At 47.4% G+C, this 25,493-nt stretch overlaps 1 protein-coding gene across 5 annotated transcripts; it reads right to left on the bottom strand.

The window, feature by feature from the left end:
- Positions 1 to 1,212: 1,212 nt before the first annotated feature.
- Positions 1,213 to 23,996, bottom strand: LOC144116172 (HEAT repeat-containing protein 1-like). 5 transcript variants are annotated; one of them, XM_077650876.1, is made up of 6 exons: positions 23,857 to 23,996; positions 19,845 to 20,041; positions 16,687 to 16,815; positions 15,848 to 16,085; positions 5,789 to 5,834; positions 1,213 to 1,440 (listed from the first exon to the last, which is right to left on the bottom strand). In XM_077650876.1, exons 1-6 carry the CDS (start codon positions 23,870 to 23,872, stop codon positions 1,398 to 1,400), a joined length of 669 nt encoding a protein of 222 aa, XP_077507002.1. In that variant the 5' UTR covers positions 23,873 to 23,996; the 3' UTR covers positions 1,213 to 1,397. The 5 variants fall into 5 exon arrangements, with proteins under 5 accessions (XP_077507002.1, XP_077507007.1, XP_077507006.1 ...); XM_077650881.1 differs by having other exon boundaries at positions 15,864 to 16,085; XM_077650880.1 differs by lacking the exon at positions 23,857 to 23,996 and adding an exon at positions 20,666 to 20,746.
- Positions 23,997 to 25,493: the final 1,497 nt, after the last annotated feature.

Here is a 25,493-nt window from a genome sequence, read left to right as displayed (position 1 = left end):
GCGTTTAAATACGGTAATATATATGTGTGTGTGTGCGCGTGTGTGTGTGTATGTGTGTAAGTATTCCCTATGATCCTTGGTTCCTGTGGCTGTTGATTTCTAGCACGCTTCTAGAACGCCTAACTGCTAATTAAGATCAGCTAGCGCACCTAATTCGTATTTGGCCTGACAACATAAATCTATGTTAGCACTCTAGCCTAGGATTATTCATTTGTGATGGGTTTGCAAATACTGGAAAAGAATGTTATGTCATGTGCCTTCTAAAGAGGCTGTGTGGAATAGTGAGAAACTCCATCAAGAAATCCCAACAAACCTCCCTAGGGAACATGTCCAATCTATGCAAACGGAGAAGGCCGATGATGTCTTGTTTGGCTCTGAAGCACAGCTAGCAAGAAAAGGTTGTTTCCTTTTCTCGAAAACAAAAACTGTGAAAAATTCTCGTGGACAGAGAAGCACAGAAGGGCAGCTGCACCGGTTTAGGAATCGAAAAAGGGGTTGAAACAGATATCAAAACAAATTGCCTCCTCTCTTAGGCTCCATTTGTGACCTGCATACTAGGCTTGCAAAAATTATATTCAGCGCTACTATTTATTTCTTGTAAAAAAGAGCAGTTGCAATAACTTTATAGGCCTAGCAACAAAAAAACACGTTGTAAGCTTGTAATAAGGGAATAATTACTCACTGGCATCCACCCAAGCATAGTCATACGGCCCTTAAGTGTTTGACCAACATTTAGAGCCTCCTATTGCTTACCGAGTGTAGGGGAACCCTGAGGCAATGCAGCATTTCTGAACTCCCAACTTATCCCACTAGTACGAATTGGGTTCGTACCCCAGTGACCTAAACAATACCCCTTTGAAATATCAAAGTTAAGAGCCACACCAAACCTTGCAGAATTGTGCAGGTAAATGAAAAGTGGCAAGCACATTCTCTTTATCAGAACAGAAGTGGGCAAAGTCATCAGCACAGGATAAAATCGTAATTCCACATTGAGGAACCGAGAAACAAAAATAAGTGTCTCCAATTATACTGAAATAAAGGGACTCGAGGTAAAATCTGTGTGGTTTTAATAGGGAAGATAAGCACGCTTTCCCGCCCATTTATCCACGGCTGACACAGTTCAAAACTGCCGGACCCCCGGCCGGACCCCGTGATCGCGCACGCCGACCACGGCAGGCCTTGCTCTGAGGGAACAAAGGATCGACACACTGGTTGACACAAGCAGGCATTTATTGCTACAGCAACAATAACGCCAGCCAGCAACAAAATACGCTAATGAATCGAGGTCGTTAAATTCACCACCAAGGTTACGAGCAAATGTTTACCCGCGCTAGGGCACGGTATTCTCCAAGGCCGGACGGGACGAGATGCAGGAGAACGGTCCTTCCCACGAAGCCTCAACCCGCAGGCGGTACGTCTTCTCCCGATAACGTTCTACAGCTGAAAAACACACAAAACGTGTAAGCAAGCATTAATGCTTGACAAATGACTCAAGATAAGCAATCTCATTTTTTGTCAAGGTAATAGATTCTTCTTCCTTTTTATGTTTTTTGTCGCCTGTTTCTATTTTACATTCTGTAGCGATCCCAATAAAATGCAGTTGAGAGAAAGCACTCGTTTGTGCCCCCTTTCTTTCATCGCCATCCTTTTTGCACTATTTTTCCAAAATGGAACTTGGAAATACCTTCCATCCTGCTCTACTCATCCAATTAACCTATACATGCACTACATTACCTTAACCTATATATTAACCAATATACGTCCTACATGTAGCACACTGTTTTTTTGTGCAGTAGCTCTAAAAATTAAAAAGCTTGCCTCGGCTAACGTACGTTCAAGAGCATCTAAACTTTTCTTGTGCCATTTCTGAAATTTGATCCCATATACATTATATTTCTGCAAGAAAAACAAATAATTTTTGGGCGCTGCCATAAGAAAAGCACCACGCGTGACGAGAAATGTGATTTTAAAGTCGGTGTCAAATTTTTGAAGCTTTACCACAAGTAACAGGTGGCGAATTTGCCTAGTATCCTACATTGCAGAATGGCTCAAAAGTCAGTGTTGAGAAAAATACTATCGCCGATAAAAAGATTCTGAATTGTAGACGTGAAATAATCACTTTATATCGAAAAATATTTTAATTCTTTCAAATTTCTGAAGTTTTGGCATATATGAGTTAAGTGCTAATTGTTTATTTTAAAGTATCACATTTCATGTTAGCACAATTTTCGGTTTAATCCAAGTTGTAGATTTACTGCATCTGCACACATAGACCCAGCCACGAGTATATGAAGGGGAAGTCTGATTCCATATGAAAACGAAAGCGCTGCGTGAACACGGCATTGTCTTCCACGGCCTCAGTGTCATTTAAGAGGCAATAATTAAGCGTGCGCAGCAAAACCCCCCTCCCCTACTGCTGCTTTGTGCTTCACGCTGTCCAGTGCTGCTACTGTTCACCCCCTTTTTTCCTTTCCGTTCACTGCTCAATTGCTGCCTTCCCCTTCTCAGCAGCTTTCTCCACATTCATAGCTAGCTTTTCTTTTTCTGTGCACAGCACATGCATTTCCTCATGGCCTCAAGGCCTTCAAAAGTTGGCTTCTGCTTGCAATCCTGAGAATGATGGTTAAGCCCCCAAAGAGCCCCACTGCACTGCAGCCGACTGTTAACCTTGAGATTATGCCGTTGCATGTCTGTTGCTCCAAGACGTTCTTGATCAGGGGTCTCAAAACACTCTCCCAGTTTCACCTTTTAGTGCCAGCTTCACGAGTCAGATTCATCGCCAGAATTAATTCACAAATGAAAGCGGCCAAAATGTTACGTCCATAGACGGCCCTCATTCTTTTTTTACTACTACTACTAGTGTGTGGAAAGGAAAAAAGGGCCCCTTTACGCAAGTTACCTTCTGGCAGACATCAGCTGCCTTCAAGGGGGCTTAAGGAGCAAGGTGCTGTACAACCCTTTCTCTCGGCAATAGCCTGCTCAACTTGTGTTTCACTTTTGGCACACCTATACAGTAGCCGACGGGTAATTCGGACTCCAATAATTCGGACTTGTAGGTTATTTCGGACCTCGACGAGGCACCGTCAGTCACCCCACAGAAGCGCGTACATATTCGCGACGGACATTTCGGACTTCAAAAGTCCGAAAGTTCGATTATTCGGACTAATTTCAGTCACCTGCTGCCCAAATCGGCAATCTTATTGGGTTTTCGGCGGCGAAAAAGGTGCCATCATGGATTGAGGTGGATTTACGCTGCAGTTGGATTAGCTTGACATACTTTCGGTACCTCATTGTTGCCAGTGGAGGTCCCTGCGATCTCTGACACTTCGAGGGGAAAAACAGCCCGACGACAAAACAGCACGTAGGAGTACAGTGCAGCACTGCTGTACAGGTGAACTATCATAGCCATAACCGCAAACTGCAAATCACAACACATGCGGCAGCGGCCTTCAGAGTTAGCGAGTGCTCATTTCACAGAATTGATTAGGAACGCAGTAGGGTAATAATTGCGATCTCAAATATTAGCTTTTTTATGGTGCGTAATGGAATGAATAACGTTTAAGTTGTTCTGGATGCACCGATTCTGCGGGTTGACCATCTTGGCACTGAATTCTGGCAAATATGCCCGACACAGGGCTCTGGGTGTACCAGAAGTTCTCATTCATCAAAATTTTCGGTGTTGTCAATTGAATCTTCAGCAATTTTGTTTACAGTGAGCTACAGGACCTTCATACACTCAAAATATTCGGCATGCGATGTTTAGTTTTAAAGAAAGCAGGATTGCCCGAGCCAACATTTTCAGGTTGCTTGGTGTCTAACCAGGACGCTGCCTACTGGTTGTACGAGGCTGACCAGCGGTTACTTTACTTTACGAAATGGGCTACACTGCTTACCAGAAAATTCATGCATCAGCGTGCATTTGTTGAGTCTAATTTTATACTGAGGCCCTTTTTCCACTTCCAAGAGAATTATCTCGAAGCATCAATTTTCGCCACATTTGACCACAGCTACTTTTTTCGCTTGAAAGCCAACCTTATTAAGACATCAATTTTCGCCAAACTTGGCTCTTCTGCACAGGAACCACAAGAAACTCCTAACACCACACACCTAACCTAACAAACACAGGTGGGAGTCTACTGAAGCAGAGTTGTAAAATGAACGCAAGGATTTCGTTTCACAAAATGTTTATTGCCAAATCGGGCTTGAAGAGTGGGAGTGTCCAGCAGAAAAAATAACAAAAATAACGAATTGGTAATATGCAAGTTTGCTTTATTATAAACAGCAAGGAAAGCTGGTCATAATTATACCGATGGGATGACTCCAGCTCTGACAGTAGTAGTAGTAGCAGTGTGAGGCATTTATTCAGCCAAGAGCTACAGGCTGAGCATATTTCTTGTAGATACTCGTAAAAAGAGAAGAGCTGCCAACTGCAGGGCTTCTTTTCAGGGTATTTAAAAATTACCAATAAAAAAAGCTGCCCGAACTAAAATACTGACCTGAGGCGTTACTGACATCATCGTTTAAACTACTATAAGAACATGACTTCTTACTATAATGCCGTTATGTGTTCAAATCAAAGCAATGCCGTTGAATATTCTTTCACCGAATATGCACGGACTTCTCTAAACACATTACATAAGCAAGCAATATACAGCCAGCATCATGAAACCCCATGGAAACAGCAAGTGCACTGAGATAAACAACCCGGGGCATTTGCCCGCAGAACAGATGCTTGAGCCATTTTATCTCTCAGTTTCCCAGATTCTTCTTACATATAATACAGAAAGAAACTAGATAGTTGTAACCAATCAAGCAAGGACTATTTAACTACTACTTCTGCTAAATTCACTTTTCACACAATGCTGTTGCCGACCAGTGCCCAAAGCTGTTCCATGCAGCAACTTTAGTGTTAGAAATAAATAAATAAGCAACGCTGTTACTCAATGAATGAGCCTGCGCTGTTTCTTACTGAACCAGCAAAATGAGCTCTCGCTAACACCAAAGGTCGGTGCTGCATGAGTTGTGATTTACCACTTGCTGTTAAGGCTACGATAGTTCACCACTCCAGCAGCTGCACAGTACTCCGATGTGCTGTTTGGTCATTGTGCTGTTTTTCCCCGCACTCTTCTGTCGTCATGCTGTTTTTTCGGTTTGCTGTATTGTCACTGTGCCGTTTTGTCTGGCAAGCTATTTTGATGCGTGCTGTATTTTCCCAGAGCTGCTTTGTCGCCATGCTGTTTTTTCCCTGTGCCGTTTTGTTGCTGCATCCTTTCTTTCCTTGCGCTGTTTTTTCGTGTCCCAGGCAAGCATCAGCAGCCAGTGAAGAGACACCAAACTCCAACATCTAATGACTTGTACCAAAAGCCCCAAAGTAGCATTAGGACATGAAATGCACTGCCATGCTGCAAAAATGTGCTTAATACCCGTGTACACATACATAACTAGGTACAACCACTACCGATCACTTTACATATGAGCAAGATTAGATTAACATAATGAAAAGTGCAAGATGGAACTGCTGACGTTGCAAACAGACCACACAAAAAGAAAAACTATGCTAGCAGACTACATTCCAGAATAACAAGCCGTGCCAAGCATGCTTACAATCACAACACAAAACGATAAAACTCTTGTATCGTCTGATGTACCCTTCAAGTCATAACCTCTGAACCCATAAGCAATAAATCAATGCTGAAAACTAAAGATTCACTGGTACACCAACAAACCCATCAGAAAGAGATTACGAATTTCTATGAAACTTTGAAAGACAGATAAAGCAGCACCTTACCATGAGCACCTCAGGGTCAGTCTGAATTTCATTCTTCCACTCATATCTGCAAGAGAACATTTATTTTTTATTTAGTAACAAATCCTGATATCTCATGAAATGGGGACATTGCGGGAGTGGGTACAGAAATTTTGACATAAAACACAACATAAACATAAGAGAGTATGTACACGATTAGGTAATTCTCACACAAACTAATTGCCAAGCAGTTGATGTAGCATGCCATCAAAATTGTTGTGTAATTAAACTGCAATGGCAAAAGAACACGGGAGAAATAAATTTCCTGGTTGATAATCTTGTGAAGAAGGATAATGCGTTCACAAATGCGTTGTGAATTTCAGCAAGGAAGCTTATACTAATACAGAGAGACAGACACAGCAGCTTTTGTGGTCCTTGCTATGTGCCATTTATGCACATACGAGAGTTCTTACCACCGTTTCAGTAACCAATGTCGTTTTGGCCGCAGCTCATATCCCGAAAGTTGCCACCACCACCGTAGCACCCAGAGAGCAATCGTTACAACAGTTTTCCTTTCCACCAACACAAGCTATTGCAACATTAGGTAAACCTATTCAGTAAGATATCCATCAATATAAAACCAACTGCAGATTTTGTACAGGTATCACAGCGCTCTTAAAGGCACAAACTCCTGACTGAGCACACTACAAGCTCAGAAATAAGCTTTCTCAACCAAGAACACCACTCACATGTGCCAGGAAAGTGTGTGGGCATTTGTGGATTTAAAAAGTAACAGCATGCAGAACAGTTTAATGCAAAGGGGTGCCTGTGGAGAGAGCAAAGCAACAGAAGAAATAAACGAGAAAAAAGGAGTAAGGAAGATTACTGTGAAATTTAAGGAGCATATACGGAAATATTCAACAGTGCTGTAGACATCACCGGCCCCCATTCTTTCTTTTTGGATGGTTATTTCTGAAAAACCGTGAAAAGATTCGGTGCAAAGGTGAACTTGGTTGCTGACACCACGCTGTGATAATATTTGAAGCAGTAGTGCATTTAGATTGCATTATTTTATTGACTGTGTTGATTGTACTGATTGTTTTATTGTATCGGCCTGCGTTTAGCTCAATTTGATGCTTGAACCCACTACTATGTTGGTTTGGATTGAACCGACAATATGTAGAAATACAGTCGAGCCCACTTATAACAGAGCTGACGGTCATGCGCATTCCGTTCTTTAGATCCCATGTTCGCAGTAAGTGGACTTTCCGTATAACAGCCAAGAATAATTAGTCTGCCAAAAGCAGCAGTTCTTTTTAAAAAACTGCGTTATGCGCGCCTACTTGTTCAAAGCAGTTCCTTCAGCAACCCTTTCCAGGCTCTCCAGGGTGGTCATCTTCTCCTCGCCTAGACCATTGCTGCCAGCAATCAGCTCTAGGGACAGCATTTTGTAGTGTGCAGCGTTGTGCTCGGTTTCAGAAGACGACGACATACCCCAGCATGCCCGGTCGTCGCGCGCAAATCATAATTCAATGGCTATGCGATTGAATCTCGGCGCTGTGCCTTCTGTGGCTCCGCTCCCTCCTGGCTAAACGAGTCTACTTAATAAATTTGCGGGCACCAGACACCTTCGGCTTGCATCTGTGACGCGCCTGCCACAAACTGGTGACTCCGGACTTCTAGCTGCCCCGCCTCTGTTAACAGACTGCGCCTGCATCAGCCTACGCCTACTGATGCACGGATTTTGAGACCTTGGCTGCCTTCAACGCCTGACACCGATGGCAACAGCCTCACTGCCTCGTCGCTTCTGTCGTCCTCGCCACCGGCCCTGCATGAGCACGTCTCCACACTCGAACTGCCCGAATTCTGGTCCTTGGACTCGGAACTCTGGTTCCTGACTACTGAGTCCAAGTTTCACCTAAGTGCATCACGTCTCAGAAAGACATGTATGATCATGTCATCGGTGCTCTCCCTCTTGTCACTGCTACGGTCGTCCGAGACATCACGCGCTCACCACCTGCTCATCGCCCTTGCGACCATCTACGAGCGGCGCTCATGTGGCGCATTTTTTGATCAGAGCAACATCGCCTGCAACACGTGCTTCAGGCGGAAGAACCGCCAGCAAGCCCACCGACCTCCTGCGTTGCATGATGCACTTGGCTGTTAACCATTCCCCGTCTGTAGACGCATCGCTGCTGCGGGAACTGTTCCTGCAACGCCTTCCTGAGCGTGTGCGCGAGATCCTTAGTGTGTCAACAGCAGACATCTCTTCACTGGCCCAAATGGCTGACCAGCTCATGGACGTCTTGCCTGCAGTTCAGTGTTCCTCGGCTCCTGTCTCATCGTCTCGATCAGCCACCGACGACTGCTTAAACCGGCTAACCGCCGCATTGCTGCGCTGAGCTGCGAGATTGACACGCTGCCTTCTGACAGTGCTGTCCTACGGGCCCATCACGCTGGCGGCTTATCCCAGTCTGGGCACTAAGAGGCACTCCGCAGGGAAGACCGGTCTCCCTGGTCTCATCGCCGCCGCTCATCCCATGCGCACTACTGCAATTTCTCAAGCAACCACCGTGCTTGGGATGTGCCGCTGTCGACAGCCCCGGACGACCTCTTCATGGCCAGCACAGAGGCAGGCCAGAAGGCTTCCACTGCTCCGACTTAACTGCGTTTCCAATCCCACTGTACACCGCAAGTAACGACTCCACCCACTGTGACCACAACTCCGTTACCTGTTCCACCACTCCTGCCTCCTGTCTTCTCACCATCCCAAGCCTTCTCACTGGCTGTGACGCCTTCATCTTCTGCCGCTCCCACTGTAGCGGCGCCGCACGACCCACCTACTACTGATTCAAGCCCCTATGCCAAAGCACACATACCTATTCCATCTCCCTCACCACCTGGTGAACATTTTCATGCTGCCCTTGCGCTGACGTCGCATACAGACTAAGTGGCGGTGACAGCCCTGTCTTCTCGTCCGCCTTGCACCGTTGGTTCCCTTCCACTGCTCCCAAATGTCACGACCTGCGAAGACGGTGCGGCTTCCGCAGCATCCTCTCTGCTTACCACAACCACCATGCTGCGGCTTGTCACCTTTACTGGCCCCCACCTGGTCTGTCCAACAGTATAGGACGCATGCACTACAGTGACCCTGTCTGGGCCACGGCCGGCACACTACAGGCCGCTTTCGCTGCGCTATTGTTGCACTGGCACGTCACCTGTCCATAGCACCCTTCCGATGCCCTTTGTCTCCGCGGTGGCTCTTCTGCTCCTTTCCACTCACACTCGGACACCCGGCATCAAGTGCGTCTGCCTTTGACCTCACCGCCTCTTCCTTGGCCATCACGATGCAGCCTTGGCCGCCCGCCCCCAGGCCTTTACCGGCAGCTCCACCCGGCCTCGTTCTCGCTTTGCCATCGAACTTTAACTTACATCCCGTTCCACCATGCATACCACCTCGCTGTCCCACTACCATATCGCTCGTCTCCCTCACGACTTCCTCGCTAGGGGGGGTGGGGCCTTGTAGCATGCAGCGTTGTGCCCGGCTCCAGAAGACGACATAACCCAGTATGCCCGACAGGCGCGCGCAGATCGGATCTCGGCGCTGCATCTTCTCCGCTTGCCGGTGGCTGCGCTCCCTCCTGGCTGAACGAGTCCTCTTAATAAATATGTGCACTCCAGACACCTTCGGCTTGTGTGCCATATTATATTCGTGGTTGAAGCACCCATGGCAGCTGGTGGCAGATGAGCCAGATTTACCAGAATCCTAGTGGTAGAGGAGTGCTCGTACTACAGACATTCAGAAGCTTCGTCAAAGTATACAGCTCTGCGATGATGTTGCCTGCAGGAATGCAGTCATCCATGGAAACATGAGGCCAGCTATACATCAACAACGCATTGCCACAAATCTACATGCATCTGAGCATAAGTGTTTTTGAGCTCTTCATCCATCCTTCCTAGGTCCATGCAGTGACGGAAGTAGTGCAGCGTTCGTGGCACACAATGTATCAGCTACATTGTCCACTGTCTGACGCTGCCTGCACGTAGCAACAGCATAAGAAATGGAGCTGACTGGGCAGGAGATGCATACCATGTGACCAGCATGGCCAGCAAGGCATTCAAACTTCTGAAATCGGTGCGGTTAGTTGATCCGCGGCCATGGGCAGTAGCTTCACTTGCAACAATTCCTTTGTCTCGCGTTCACCGTGCTCTCGCTTCTACTTGAGATGCTTTGCCCATCCAGCAAACATGCTAGCAAGAAGGGTTTTCTGGCGGGCTAGTTGGTGCTTCTTGGTCATGATTAAACTGCATGAAAGAACGGGGACAGACACAAGAAACACGTACACACACAAAGCTGGAAGTCTGCACTCTGTGTGTGTACATGTTTTTTTTGTCTGTCCCCATTCTTCCGTGCAGTTTAATCATGAACGCAAGCAATGGTTGCCCTTGTAGGCTGTTGGTGCGAGCTTGGATGACGGTTACTTGCTCTACCAATGGCTTCTTTTTATTGCTTTTTTGGGCCGACATGCTCTTTCTGAGGCACTGTCGAGAGATGAGAGATCTTCTTCGATCTCTGTGCTTGCTGGAAGTGCGCCCTCAACTTCGGGGAGGAGAGTTCACAACAACGAGCGATAAGGCCAAAGTTGTTCATTGTACAGTTGAACATCGTTATAAGAAACACTGATATAGCGAATTATCGGCTATAGCGAACTAAATTCGAACTTTGGTTGGCCATGCTTCATTTTTACGACATTTACTGTTTTATAACGAAACTGAAAAAGCGAGATGCGCCGTGATATTGGCGGTGACAAAGAAATATTTGGTTTACGCGAGGCTCAAAACGATAAAGGTAGCATAAAAAAAGCAAAACAAATATTGGAAGGCAATTCACAAGTACACTTTTTTTATCATTTCAAAAGGTTGCAGAAAGTTTGGCGGCCTGGCATATAAATTGCACGTTTTACTGGTCGCGCCACCTATGAAAAGAGCGCAAAAACTCTTATAGCTCATATGACGACAAAGGGCCGAAGGGCGGCGCCACTTGTCCAGCGGTGAAGGCAAGCCCAGCAATACTGGCAACGAAGCGGAAGGTGGTCTCGCTTGAGAAAAAACTGCAGATATTGAGAGCTGTGGACAGTGTCCGCAAGAAAAAGGGTGTTGCCATGGAGTTCAGCGTTCCCCTAAGTACCTTATCCACCATTTTGGCCGTAAGAAAGAAGATTGAAGGCAACACCGTAAGCGAGTTAGGCCTTGCCATCACCCGGACGTGGATGTGGCTTTGCTTTCATCGCTTAAAGACATAAGGGCACGAAACTTGCCAGTGTTACGAGCACTTCTTCAAACGAAGGCCAACAGCGTGGCCTGAGCACTAGGGCATGACGATTTCCATGCAAGCAGCGGTTGGCTGCAACGTTTTAAAGACAGACACGAGATCGCATGCCAGATGTCTGGCGAAGGGTCTGCTCTCGATGTGGAGACATGTGAAAAGTGGCTAGAGAACTTCCCGCCTCTGCTCCAGGAATACGACGAGTGCAACGTGTACAACGTCGACGAAACCGGCGTGTTTTTCACGTTGTTGCCAGAGCGGTCACTGGCAGTAAAAAACGAAACCTGCCATGGAGGCAAAAATAACAAAGACCGGGTGACGGTTGTCGTTGCAATGAACATGGACAGCTCAGACAAAAGACGGCTCACCGTTATCGGCAAGCCTGCACGTCCGAGGTGCCTGAAGGGCGCCTGTAATTTGCAGGTTGCTTACTTGTCTAACAAAAAAGCCTGGATGACGGCCAAGCTTTTCGAAGACTGGTTCACAGCTTTCAACCAGGACATGGAGAGGCAGCACAGGAAGGTCCTGTTGCTCTTGGACAATTCTTCGGAGCACAAAGTCTCGATCGTGCTGAAGGCAGTTCATTTGGTGTTCCTGCCACCAAACGCAACTTCTGCTTTGCAACCAATGGACAAGGGCATTATCCGTTTGCTCAAGTGCAATTACCGGAAGCGTTTGGTGATGCAAATGGTTTTTGATATCGATCGATGCTGATCAACAACCATCAACATCAAGTCGACACTTTAAATGTTGTACGGATCACAGAATGAGGTGAGGCAGTCAACAATAAGGAACTGTTTCGCGGATGCCAGTTTTGTGCCTGCCATAGAAGACAAAGTTCAGCCTAAAAACCTGGTAGAGCTGGACAGAACTTGGAATCAACTGGGACTTCCAGGCATCGCATTTGACGATTTCGTTTCGGCGGATGAGAGCTTGGCCGTGGCACCTGAGCTGACGAATCAAGAAATTGTGGATCGCGTCGTGGTCCACGCGGATAACAGCAGCAGCGATAGCGAAGGTGACAGTGAACGTGATGGACCACCGATAAGCAGTGCTGATGCCATGGACATGGCCAGGAGGCTGAAAGGCTATTTAGAAAAACTGCGGGCAACCAAAACTGCTGAAGTAGAAAAGGCCCTCTTGTGCATGGACACTGCAGAAAACTTTATTCTGCTCAGTGCTTTGAAGTGAAAAGCCACCAGACGAAGACCAGATCCTTCTTCAAATAAACGAACGCATACCCGTTTTGCCGAACAAACTTTGTTTTTTTGTAATTCGACTTTCCCATACTTCGGTCTATTTTGTTTGAAATGCCACAATCCACAAGGAGGGAGGTAAGGATTACCTTGTTTATAGAGGGTTCGAAGCCCAGAATAATGCATTTTAGTATTTAGAATATTTGCGCGAGCCAAATTGTAGATTTGTCAGAGGCGATATTAATGTATACTGTTACAACGAATATCGGACATAATGAACTAATTTACGGTCCTGATGTTACTTTGTTATAACGAGGTTCGACTGTATCTGAGACGAACTGCCACTGTCCTAATGCATATTTTCACAGTAGCAATGCACTTGTTTGTAATAAGCAGGCGCTCATTATATCTGAGCAGTTATAACTGAGCATGACTGTAAATAAATATCAAATGTTTACAATAGCTGTGCCCAATGCACATGCCAAGTCGGATTAGCTACACTGTACCATACACAAAAAAATTTCTGGCTACATGCCTGCCGTGTGGTGCTGGGATGCGCTGTCCTGGACAATGATGACGAGGCCGTGATTTCAATGAGCGTGCTGGTGACAGATGTGGATTACAGCTATGCGTCCCTTTCCTGGTGGGCAACCTCTTATTCACTTCTTGCGTTGTGTTTGTATACAGTTGTGAAGGAAGGCTAAATACCCTTACAGCTGTTGAGCACATCACACAGCAAGAATTCATCTGCTTTTATTATGTCAACGAAAAGCATTGTTCTCCACTAAAACGAGAAACTGACAATAAAGGGGCATTAGGCAATAATAAATCAGCTGTTCTGCTGTGGTATGAGACACTTAGCATCCTGCATCACGATTTAAGGGGGAGACGGCTCTTGTAGGCAAAAAAAATCTCGAAAAAAAATCGATTTTTCAAAAATAGAATTTTCAAAATCTGCAGCTGTTTATTTACCAGCCTGTGAATTTTACAATCTCCAGAGCCAATATTTGAGCTGTAAAATGAGTAGAAAACTTGGATCCGAGCTCTCTCTCGGCCAATTTTCGCTGAACTACAGGGGTTCTTCCACGATATGCTTTATCGTTTCACTGCAGTGATCGGTGCCATCTTGGTCTCATTTCGAAGAGCTGCTTTTCGTTTTAAATTTCGCGCAGTTGCTCTCTTTTATGCTTATTGGATGAGGGAGAAAATGCCCCCAAAAACCAGTTGCAACGCGCAATGCTATTCGCTAGTCGGTGCACGTGACAGAAGGCTGCTCTCTAATTGGCTGAAGGGCTTCGTATCGTATGCTGGAAGTGCCCGTTGAGCGCAAGCGGTAGCCATCTTGTCAAGGTGTGTTCGCTAGTGCGTCTCGCAACGATGTCAACGCTGGCGACAAAGTTTGGCACAACTCACAAAGATGGGAAAAAGAGGAAAAAAATCACTCGTTAGCAACCTGAAGAAGAGCGCCACGGTCATCTCGAGCATCGCGGACACCGCAAGCGCCATGGATACGCCTCCGCCAGCGGATCGGGAGGTGCTGACCGAGCTAGGCCTAACTGCGGCGCCGGTCGCGGAAGCCTCATCGGGCAGTGGTCGTGTTCGTCATGATACCCCAATGCTGCAACCTTGTGAGATTGAAGAAAAGGGCAAGAAAGCTCAGGAGAAACTTCAGCAGACGATGCATCAGCAGCAGCAACAGAGCGCAAGGCAGCTCTTCAGTGGAATGGGAGACTCCGCAACTGCCCCACTCGGCGACAGCTTCTCCATCGTCAGGTTGCGTTTGGTGAACGAGATGCTGGCATCAGTGAAGTGCAAAGTATGCAATGGCGACGTGACGACTGAAAAATCCGACAGAGAGTACGGCCTCGCCACCAAACCGACCCTGACATGTGGGAACTGTGGCGAAATCTCATCGCAATGGAGTTCGCCGCGTGTGGAGACCGACCGGACAGTGAGCCCGTTCGTGGTGAACATCCTCGCTGCGCCTGCAATGCAGTCAACGGGGAACCAGCGTGCCGCGTTGAATGACATATTTTCGGTGATGAATATATCCCACTGCGGTCTGCATTCAAAAACTTGGCAGAAATACGTCAAGAAAGTTGACGCCCGTGGTGGACCATGCGGCTCAAATTGACTTCCGAATGTGCGCGATCAGTTCGAGAAGTTCACATGGAGTTGAATCTGCAGAAAATCTGCAGTGTACACTGAAAAAGCGCCATTTTAATCACTCTGGTCAGACAGACTACATCCCAGGAGGCTATTACGTGTCTGCTAGTGCCAGTTTGTGAATAAAATTGAAGTACTTTGCCATAAACAACACTTCGTGTGATTTTGCTGTTTTTCTCAAAATGAAAATTTTGGACTGATAGCAAATCCTGAACTTCCTAAACTAACATATCTCGGCGTCTATGGCAGATAGAACCACAATTCCTTTTTTAGCACATAGCCATATGTGTAGACTAGGCAATGTTGGGAGCAGAATTTGTAATTATTGTTCAGAAATTTTTTAATTTGCTCAAGTTTTTGACTGCAAGTTAGGCATTTCTTGTAGTTTGAGTTTCAATGTCTTTTAAAACTATCTATGATGGTAAAATTAAAAACTGTTTCCAGCATTTCATCCCTTTTTGTTTCTAGAACCTAACCAAGTGCTATTTATGAACGTTTATAATGTGCTTTTTCTCTTAAATATTCTTATTAATGAGAGCATGTTAATTCAGTGTACCTCAGGAACTAATCAGCCTATCCTGATACCAATGACATTTTTGGAATCAGCACGAAAAACTAGTCAAGGGTGTTTCAGTTCATAAACTTTAGTGCAGAAACAAAAATTTTTTCTTTAAGAGCAGTCTCCCCATTGAATAATCAGGAAACCTCCCTCATCGGATCTGCTCTGCAGAAACAGACGTCCATCACGGACTTCTTCGCAAAGCAAAAATTTACTGTTTTGACAAGCAACTGTCTTTAAAGCTGTGGTCCACTTACTACGAACTTCGGGATATAACGAACGGACGCCGCGTGGCGCTCATGTTTGTTATAAGCGGGCTCGACTGTATTGAAGCCCGAATTACCCGTCGGCTACTGTACATCAAAGACGCTTGCAAGTGCTCAAGTAAACATTTTCAGAAACATTGATTATGACTCTAAACTCTGCACCCCCTCATGTTTTTGCTGACAGTTCTAATGTTAGGCAGCTTCTGAATATTTTCTTTAAGCAGACATGACAGACAAGACAGATTTCGGTGAGAGGGAGAAGAGTGTCTTCACATTTTTAAGCCCTTAAAGAAATGAAACCAGGCCCAACCCAAGCTGCGTCACTTTTCCACTACAGGTGCGAATATTGAACGAGTACATGTGTCTTTTTTTTGCACATACGCACATTGTCTAAGTGGAAAGCGAGTTATCCAGGTGGGAAGCGCAAGACAGGTTTTCCAGCTGATCAGCACACCGACGGCATTGACCCCACCAGTCCTTTTACGTATGGCATCAAGACTGCCAGAACTGAGACCCCGTTAATTAAGGTGTTGAGCAGGCAAAGGCATGACAGCATGAGGAAAACTTAAGGTGCCGAGAAGTACCAACATCTGACAAAAGTCACCTCGTCCACGTCCGTGCCACCCATCTTGGTGACTTGGTGCTCTGCCATCTGGGCAGCTAGGATCCAGAGGTGATCCCCAGCGCCAAGGGTTGTGGCTAGCTGGGCAAACAGTGACAGCCACCAGTGCTCAGGAATGTCCGGAAATGGGCCCACAAACACTCGCGTCACCGATGCCACTGCGCTCTCTGCGGCCTCAGCTGACTTGCTCTCTCCAGTGCAGGCCTGCACAGGCAAGATGGCACAATGATTACATAAATACTCACAAGGTAGAGCTACCTGCCACAGTAAAATACTCGACGCAGGCACCACCTCATTCATATGCAGATCTACTTGAAGTGAGTTGTGTGTTATGGCATGTTTTAAAAATGATTTCATGACACGGTGTATATCAGTGCAAAAGCTGACATTGCTATTACAGAGATTGTTAAATGCTCTGAAGTGGAAGTGTCTATAAACAAATGAGTTAGGCCTTCATCCCTATAGGACAATCATTAGCACAACTTTGGCCTCACATCAAACTTTAACACAGAGGCCACTTTAGTTTCTGCCGACGAGCATAGTCCCACATAAGACACCACAATGTCCACACAAATTTTCTTACTACAGCATTCGACTTCACTAGCTGCAGACCAAGGTTACTAAAGCCCAACATGCCTGAACAAATTAAAAGTGAAGTAAGGTTATTCATATGCTATGCAAGCAGTGTCGACAAGAGCACAGTTGACTGAAAGCATCAAGTGCATCCATTTCGGGACTAATCAACCTATTCGCACGAATCAGCTGTTTCAAGCCAGAGAGTCCCAAGTGGTGAGCGATGACCTACTTGCAGCAGGGCGGGCACGACAGTCTTGACGGTCGGCATGACCATCTGGAAGCTGCAGTTGTCGACCTGCCACAGAAGGCTGGCCCCCTTGTAGGTGAACACTGAGGTCACGTTGTGCAGAACCTCCTTCTGTGGGCGCACCAGCAAGGCATATCATTGCTCAGACATCATAACCAGGGGCATGCAAATACTAATTTCTTTTTATGAATCAAACACAAATAGAAGAAGAAAAAGTCTTTAAATATAGCAAATTTTTCAGCGCGAAAAAATTTTAAGAAAAGTAATACCGTATTAACTCGAATGTTACGCGACAGCAAATGTAACGCGGGGGTGACTTTACAAGCTGCTCAGCAGGAAAAAATGAAACCACGAATGTAACGCCAGGCTTAATGACGCAAAGCAAAGTACCTTTAACAAACATCGTGGCCAACATGTTTATTCATATTCCTTGCTTTCGGAGGGCGAGTTCTCGGAAACAGAGTCCTCCTTTTCGCTATTGATGTCTCCTGGTAACTTCTGCCTTATCGATGTTATTCACCGCAAGAGAGAATCCATTCCTCTTCATGAATGTTTGGGCCCACCCAAGAGATGCTCTGAACCTCCCATTTCCCGAGCAACATTAACTTTTCAACTGATCAGCTCAACACTGACCCCATGAGACAGCTGCGCTGCTGGCTAATAAAGTACGCCACTTTTTTCTCTAGCTCGACGTGATGGCCATGGTGAGGCCCACGAAATCCTTTGCACTTGGGCTCACATTTAAAAAGCCCCTCCCGCTGCAGCCGACCTCCGCGGATGGTTGACTCATTGAGGTCAAGTCTTCGAGCGGGTTTCGTAAATTATTCTCATGCGAGACGCAACTTCTATGCTTTACACATGATCTTCATTTCATTCTTGACCGGGGTTCCATAGCTGACTGTATACAGTAGCCGACGGGTAATTCGGACTTGTAGGATATTTCGGACTTCGATGAGGCACCGTCAGTTGCCCCATAGAAGCGCATACATATTCGCGATGGATATTTCGGACTTCAAAAGTCCAAAAGTTCGATTTTTCGGACTAATTTCAGTCGCCTGCGGGCAAAAGTCAGCCATCTTATCAACTTTTCGGCGGCTCAAAAGGCGCCATCTTAGATTGAGGTGGATTTATGCTGCAGTTGGCTTGGCTTGACACACTTTCGGTACCTCATTGTTGCCAGTAGAGGTCCCTGCGATCTCTGACACTTCGAGGTGGCAGCCGGATTGTCATCGCCGCCTACTTGCGTTTGTCACCGACGTCGTCGCGGGCAGTTATCGCTTGTCCGATACATTGAAAATTGGTTGTTGGGAAGGAAATTGTGCAGGAGCTATCTCACATATCGGTAGGAAAGGGTAAAGGAGGGACTGAGAGAAGAAAGGAAAAAAAAAGGTGCCATAATGGAGGGCTCCGGAATAATTTCGACCACCTGGGGATCTTGAACGTGGACTGACATCCCACAGCACACGAGCGCCTTTGCGTTTCGCCTTCATTGAAACGTGCCCACCACGGTCGGGTTCCAACCCACCCCCGGATCAGTAGCCGAGCGCCCTAACCACTGAGCTACCGCGGCGCGTCTCATACGTTCACCATTCGCCGTTTCATCACTTGGGTTTCTCTGACCGCGTTGACCGAGTGACGCTCAGTCTTCACGAAGTTACATCTGTTCACCGTTTTCTGATTGCGTCCGGCGGTTCCGCCGCTTTGAAAGAAAAGTGCCTTATCTTTGCGTGTGTTTAACGAGCGATGTGGTGCACACTCGGATTGTGGACAACATGGCCCCGCCAGGTCCGTCAAAGAAGTGTGGGAAGTATTCCAACTAAATGCGGTGACCTTGCTGTCTAGCGAGTACTGTGAAAGCACAACCTTGGCGCAAATACGGGCGCAAATCGTCGCCAGCAAGAGAAATTTTCCGCAAGGTAAAATCAGCGACATTTTAAAGCCGATTTCATCTCAATAAAGTGATTTTTTTGTACTTCACGGATTTTTTGGACTACAGTAAAAGCTCGTTAAATCGAATTCCACGGGGCCGCCAGGCCAGTTCGAATTAACCAAAATTCGAACTAATGAAAGTGAGCAAAAATGGACGCGTTTGATGCCCGGAGGGCACGAAATATATTTATTTAGCAAAACAATCTGTTATCTTTTGCTTTTTCTCTTCGAGGGCTACCGTAGTCACTCGGTCTTCTAGAAGACAAAATTATTTCTGTCTCGAAAGCGGTGAAACCATCCTTCGGAGGCGACAAAATCTTCCACATTCATGCGCAGGGCGAAATCGGCCGCCTTCGCCATGATAATTGGGCCGCTCAGTGGAATGTCTGCGCTTCTCATTTCCTTCACCCACGTGATCACAGCGGTCTCAATTTCCGGATACTTGGCTAATCGGAGCCTTTTTCTGTTGCTGGCGAAATCTTCGGCTTCGTAGGCATCCTCGATGGCCTTCCTATTTCGGACGTATGTCGACAACGTGCTTGGTGGAATCCCGTGCTTTTTCGCGATTTACACTTTGCTGGCCTTCCGTTCGCCCACCTTGCGTAAAATCGCCACTTTCTCCAACACATCTCGCGGACACAAGCTCACAGCAAGCGGCGTGCAAAACGAGGGCTAAAACACTAAAACGTCGTTCCTTGAAGCAGTCGCGGCAGGAAAGACTGGTTAGTACTTGTTCCAGCACCCTAGCAGCGCCCCGATGGTTGTGCCATCTATGGTTCTGCCGTGAAAGCTTCCAACGATGGTTTTCAACAGCGGCGCTTGGCGGCGCGCAGTTCAAATTATGGGTGGCGGCGCCAATTTTTGAGTGAATTAACAAGCTGTTACGCACATAGACTTCTATGCACTGCAGACCGGACCACGATGACTATTTCGAATTATCCAAAATTTCGAATCAACGAGTTGTGAATTAACGAGCATTCACTGTATTCAATTATTCAGACCATTTTTCAGGTCCCTTCGAGTCCAAAAAATCGGTAGGCGACTGTATTTGTCAACACACAGGGTTCCACTGCTATGCCCAACAAGTGCATGCAACCTCTGCTGCCGTCACAAACAGCCACTGTGGAATGTAGCCACTGGAAACCCTGTACTGCACAAAACTGTCAAGACAGCAAGAAGGAGCGGCGGCAGTGGCACTGCATTTCACTCACGGGGTAGTGGAGGGCGGCAAGGCTGAGCAAGCCCAGGACAAGCTGCTGGGCCTGGGCACTCTGGGAGATGCGCAGGCACTTGACCAGGGAAGCAAGTTCGTGGCGGGGCGCCAACAGGCCATGCGCCTGCAGGGCCGTCAGCACGCACTGGTGCAGGTATGTACTCGACATGGGGGGACATGCCCAGCTCCAGGCTTCTGCACCACAGGGAAGAAGGGAGAGGAAACATTAATTACCCCATCGCCCGTTGCTACCAGCTGTAGTGCTCACAAGATTTGTAAGATGTGATAGCAACAGCCTGTTATTCACTCGTTGTTTCACAGCGATAGCTGTTAATGAGAGGACCCTCCAAATCCGCAATGTTGGCGTAGACATTCCCACAACAAGGTAGGAAAAAAGGAAGAAGGAAATTGCAGCTGCTGCATAGCAAGAGCGAGAGGGAAGCACTGCACTGCAGAGGCACAGCGCAGAAAGTAAGGCACCTGGAAGCTGCTCAGCGGCATAATGCAGAGGTTGACAGCAACAACATGGCATGGAGGGAGGGTATGAGTCCCCAAGGCATAACACAAGACAGCACTGCACTCGCAGCACAGAGTGAAGACAGGCATGGAGCAGTTACCATATTTACTCGAATGTAACGCGAGTTTTTTTACCGAAAGTAGAAAGGAAATGTCACCCCCTGCATTACAATCGAATACCAGGTTTAAAAATGCTATGAAGAGCACCAAAAATGCTATGAAGAGCACCAAACACACACTATTAAAATCATTTCATGTGTCAAACGTGTGCGTTGATCGTACTGGTCATTCGAAATCACGCACTCCAATTCGCCGGTCAACCAGTACGCGAACCACAGGTCACAACTACTAGGACAAAGTGGCAACCTAATCGCAAACGCAAAAAAAATGACCAGTGAGAACAAGCCAACAAGAGTCAATGCCAGCTAGAGGCACTGGCGCGATGAGAGGGCGCCACCTCATGACGAATGCTTGCAACCTGTAACGAGGTTGTGTGGCCTCCATGACCGCAAAATGAAACAGCCATCTCGGAGGCACCGAGCGCTCGCAATCACCGCCAAGACACCAGCAAAGGAGCGAGCGATCCCACCGCCATCTGTCTGTTAATCCTTGCAACTGATGCAGAAGGGTGGCCACGTGACTGACAGGCAGCAGGGCATGGAGCAGCGCGCTTTGTTCGCTCTTTCTAGTGTTTGGTGCCAGTGCGTGTAGTTGTGCGTTTGTGCTTTGAGTCTTAGGCCATCAAACGGTAGAGTTGTCTTCAAGCGGAATGGCGTGCTCACGTGCTCAGTATACAGCTAACTTCAAGCGCAACGCTATTCTGCTTGCTGAGAAAGTGGGAAATTCAGCGGCTCCAAGACGTCTGGACGTCAACGAATCAACGTTCAGGGGATGGAGGAAACATCGCGAGGAATTGTTTAACTGCAACAGCCTGCGAAAAGGCTTTCCGAGGCCCAAGAAAGGCCGCTTCCCGGAGTTGGAGCATCGCCATGCAGAGTTCTTTAGCGAGCAACGTTCCCGACTAGTTGGAGTAAGCATTGAAATGCTTCAGTGCAAAGCACAGGAGCTTGCGCGGGACACGGTTTTGGCCCAAAACCAGTTTAAGGCATCACGAGGCTAGGTGCAGAAGTTTATGCGAAGGGCCGGGTTCTCCCTTCGACGCACAACTTCTATTTACCAGAAGCTGCCCGGGGACTTCGAATCAAAACTTCCGAGAGTTCCAGCGCTACGTCCTCGATCTTCGTCGCTCTACCAACATGCCACTTGGACATATCGGCAATGCCGACCAGACCCCATGTATCTGGACATGCCTATGTCCAGAACAGTGCACAAGTCTGGCGAGCATGAAGTTCGCCTTAGAAGCACAGGCAACAAAAAAAGATCGGATTACCGTTATGCTGGCATGTTTGCCTGACGGCCGCAAGCTCCCTCCATTCATCATTTTTCGCCGGAAGACGATCCTGAAGGAAACTTTCCCGAAAGACGTTATTGTGCGCTGTCACGAAAAAGGTTGGATGGACTCGAATCTTGTCATAGATTGGATTCAAAGGGTGTGGGACCGAAGGCCAGGCGCATTGCTGCATCCGGAAGCAATATTGGTTCTGGACTCTTTCCGAGGTCACCTGACACCCGGCGTCAAACAAAAGCTACAGCGTGACCAAACGCATCTCGTTGTTATACTGGGTGGCATGACCTCCATTCTCCAGCCTCTGGATGTTTGCAAGAACAAGCCCTTGAAGGATCGCTTGCGACAGTTATACTGGGAGTGGATTGAAAGCGGATCAACAACAACACCTGCAGGCAGGCTTAAATGCCCAAGCGCATGTACCGTTGCCCGCTGGGTTTCAGCAGCCTGGTAAGGGCTGCCTCATGATTTGGGCTACCGCGCATTTAAGAAATGCTCAATTTCAAATGCTCTACACGGAAGCAAGGACGACCTGCTGTGGGAGGCAGCTAGTGACAAAGTAGAGTCAAGCTGTGATGATGACAGTGACGGCGACAACTGCCGTGAGGATGACGGTGTATAGAATGCCTGTTTGGCTTGTATTTCAATAATGTTGTCTTTGACCCTCAGAACTGTGCGATGTCGGTTCCTCGCGTCACATTCAGGCTCTTTCGGTTTTTCTGTCGCACGCCCGAAGTCTACCCTCGCGCTACAATCATAGTTTTCTTTTTCCCCTTTTCACACCCTAAAAGTTGACCCTCACGTTACAATCGTGGACGTGTTACATTCGAGTAAATACGGGATATAGCACAGCATGACGGGTATTGTTGGGTTCTCGCGTTATATAGCATAGCGCAACTGTATGCCAGTTATTTCTTTCTCAAAACATTGACAGATCCCCAGCGCCGCAGGGTGCCCACCGGTGTTGCAAATGGGTTGCAAGCCCCAAGGGTAGCGTTGGCCTGGCGGCCTGGGGCACAGCTGGAAACATCCGAAGGTCCTGGCAAAGGACGAGTCGACTGCCAACAGAACAACTTGTTTATTCTGGCATCGCAAAAGAGCAGCCGGTCAGGGCGACCACGTTACTCGACGAAAGAAATCGAAGTCTCTCTTTGGCGTCCGGGGCAGCTGCCTTTATACCCTCGGAGTCGAGGGCAAGAAGGAACGGCTCAGGATGAGGCGCCCGATACGGCGACGCTCGGACATGTTCCGACGTGACGTGCGCGTCCGCCGGGCCGGCGCCGGTCAGACCTCCTCGCCTCCCAGTTGGGGAGCTCCTCTCCCCGGCTGCCGCGCTTTGACAAGCTTGGGCACCAACATGCACACGCACACACGAAGACACGTGGCATTAAATCCTGACTGGACGCGCTTGGCGGGAGGCGTTGCGGCAGCGATGAACGGGTCAAAATGACCTCCACTTTGAACGAAGCCCCGGCGTCCGTTGCATCCGCGCCGGCTATACCGCGCGTCGTAGGCGAAACGTAACACCGGTGATGCAATGGATACAAGCTTTCCCCAGGCCTGGTGCTCAGGTTCTTTAGGGTGAAATGCTTGGGAAATGGGCCTTTGATCCCACCTTGAGTAGAAGGAAAATACCTTGTGCCATGGCGCTCTTTGGCCACAGATGCCCTGGCGCCATAAAAAATCCATCATCGTCAAATCACTAAGCACAGAAGCAGAGACCTCTTAAAAAGTTTCCCAATGTGTCCATTGCACAAGAACTCCTCCAAGCTACATGGTTTCAGGACACAAAGGGTGTTAACAAAGCAGTTCTCTATCAATGCCAAGAGAGTGAGGGTTTATTGACTTGAAAGGCAGAGAGGTTGGCCTGAAAGATATCTGGCCTGCTACTCTGCACTGGGGAACGGGAAGAAGAGAAAAAAAAGGGTCACGATGGGGGGTGATGATGATAAGAGGAGGCAGATGAAAAAATGTATTAAAAATGCACACTTTCTAACATCACAAACGTGAGACAAGATCCGTGTCACTTAAAAGTGTTGTCAATGCCAATGTAATGCAGCAAGTGAACAAGGATATGCAATGACTCTACCTCTTGAGCAGCGCATAAAGTGGCCCAACCAGCAGCATGACCTCTTCGATCGACTTTCGGCTCTGGATCATCTCCAGCAGGATGATGACGCGCTTCCACTGTGGAGACTCTGCTGGGTCCTGTTCTTCTGAAGCATCCATGAGCCTGCCAGCAGGCGAAAGCAGGAACACAGATTTTTGCGAAAGCAGATGGGATTCAAACACTACGAAGTTGCTAGATGGAAGTTTCAAGATAAGCAAGACAGTCGAGCCCACATACAATGGCCGCAGTTATAATGAACATTCGCTTATTACTAGTGAGAGTGATGCTAGTGTCAAAATATGCTTCTCTAATTACACTGAGTCTTTGCTGAACCAAACAAACAACCATGGCTACAATACTGTTAGGGCAAAACAAGGAAGCTTACACAATGCACCACAAGCCCAAACTTCCACACGGTGTGGTTCCTCTTTATCTATGGCACTCCTGCTATCATGACTCAAGTACAACGTCAACACTCTGGGCCTCTCTGCCATGTCGGGGCATAGGATTTACTTATGCACAGCGGCGCCCTCTACATGTGCCGCTCAGTCGCTTCTGTTGCGGCCCCTTCATATACAGAATTGTCGTTCTCTGCTCCGGCACCTATCCCTGCCACATACCTCTCCTTGCGATCTCCCTTTCCAGAGCCTCCTTTCCAATTTTTTTTTTCCCATTTCTTGGTAGCTATTTTACAGCCACCGCTGTAAAAGGAAGTGAGGCCACAACCCCTAGCAGAGTGAAAGCCTTCTAAGGCTAATAGCTGGCCAGCAGAAAAGCCAACATAGCTACTGCCGTGCCCTGCAAGGAATGCCTAAAATATCACCACCACCATCATCATCATCACAACCAACTTGAATACGCCCACTGCAAGGCAAAGGCCTCTCCCATGTCTCCCCAATTAACCCTGTCCTTTGCCATCCACAGCCACCGTATCCCCGCAATCTTCTTAATCTCATCCGCCCATCTAACTTTCTGCCGCCCCCTGCTACCCTTGCCTCCTCTTGGAATCCACTCCGTTACCCTCAAGGACCAGAGGTTATCTTGCCTTCGCAGTACATGCCCTGCCCAGGCCCACTTCTTCCTCATGATTTCGACTAAGATGTCATTAACCCGCATTTGTTCCTTCACCCACTCTGCTCGCTTCCAGTCTCTCAACGTTACACCTATCATTTTTCTTTCCATAGCTCACTGCAATGTCCTTAACTTGACCTGAATACTTTTTGTTAACCTCCACGTTTCTGCCCCATATAGGTGAATACCGATAAGACACAGCTATTGCATACTTTTCTCTTGAGGGATATTGGTGAACTGCCATATATGATCTGAGAGAACTAGCCACATACGCTCCACCTCATTCTTATTCTTCTAATTATTTCCCTCTAATGGTCCTGATCAGCAGTCACTACCTGTTCTAAGTAAAGTATGCCAGCTAGAAAACAAGAAACTGAACCTTGGAACCTCCTTTTTGTTCACAAGGTTTGCCTTGAACACATGTCGGCTCTAAGAAAAAGCAACTGTTTGCATGTAAAAGTGTGAAACTTCTGCAACCTCAAATTTCTGGCGTCCAAAAAGCTTGCTTGGCAGTCTGTATTATCTTCATTACTAAGTGGCTAGTG

The sequence above is a fragment of the Amblyomma americanum genome, chromosome 1, assembly GCF_052857255.1.
Source record: "Amblyomma americanum isolate KBUSLIRL-KWMA chromosome 1, ASM5285725v1, whole genome shotgun sequence".
NCBI classification, from domain to species: Eukaryota; Metazoa; Arthropoda; class Arachnida; order Ixodida; family Ixodidae; genus Amblyomma; species Amblyomma americanum.
The sequence above is the reverse complement of the archived record's forward strand: the minus strand, read 5'-3'. Positions and strand labels throughout refer to the sequence as shown.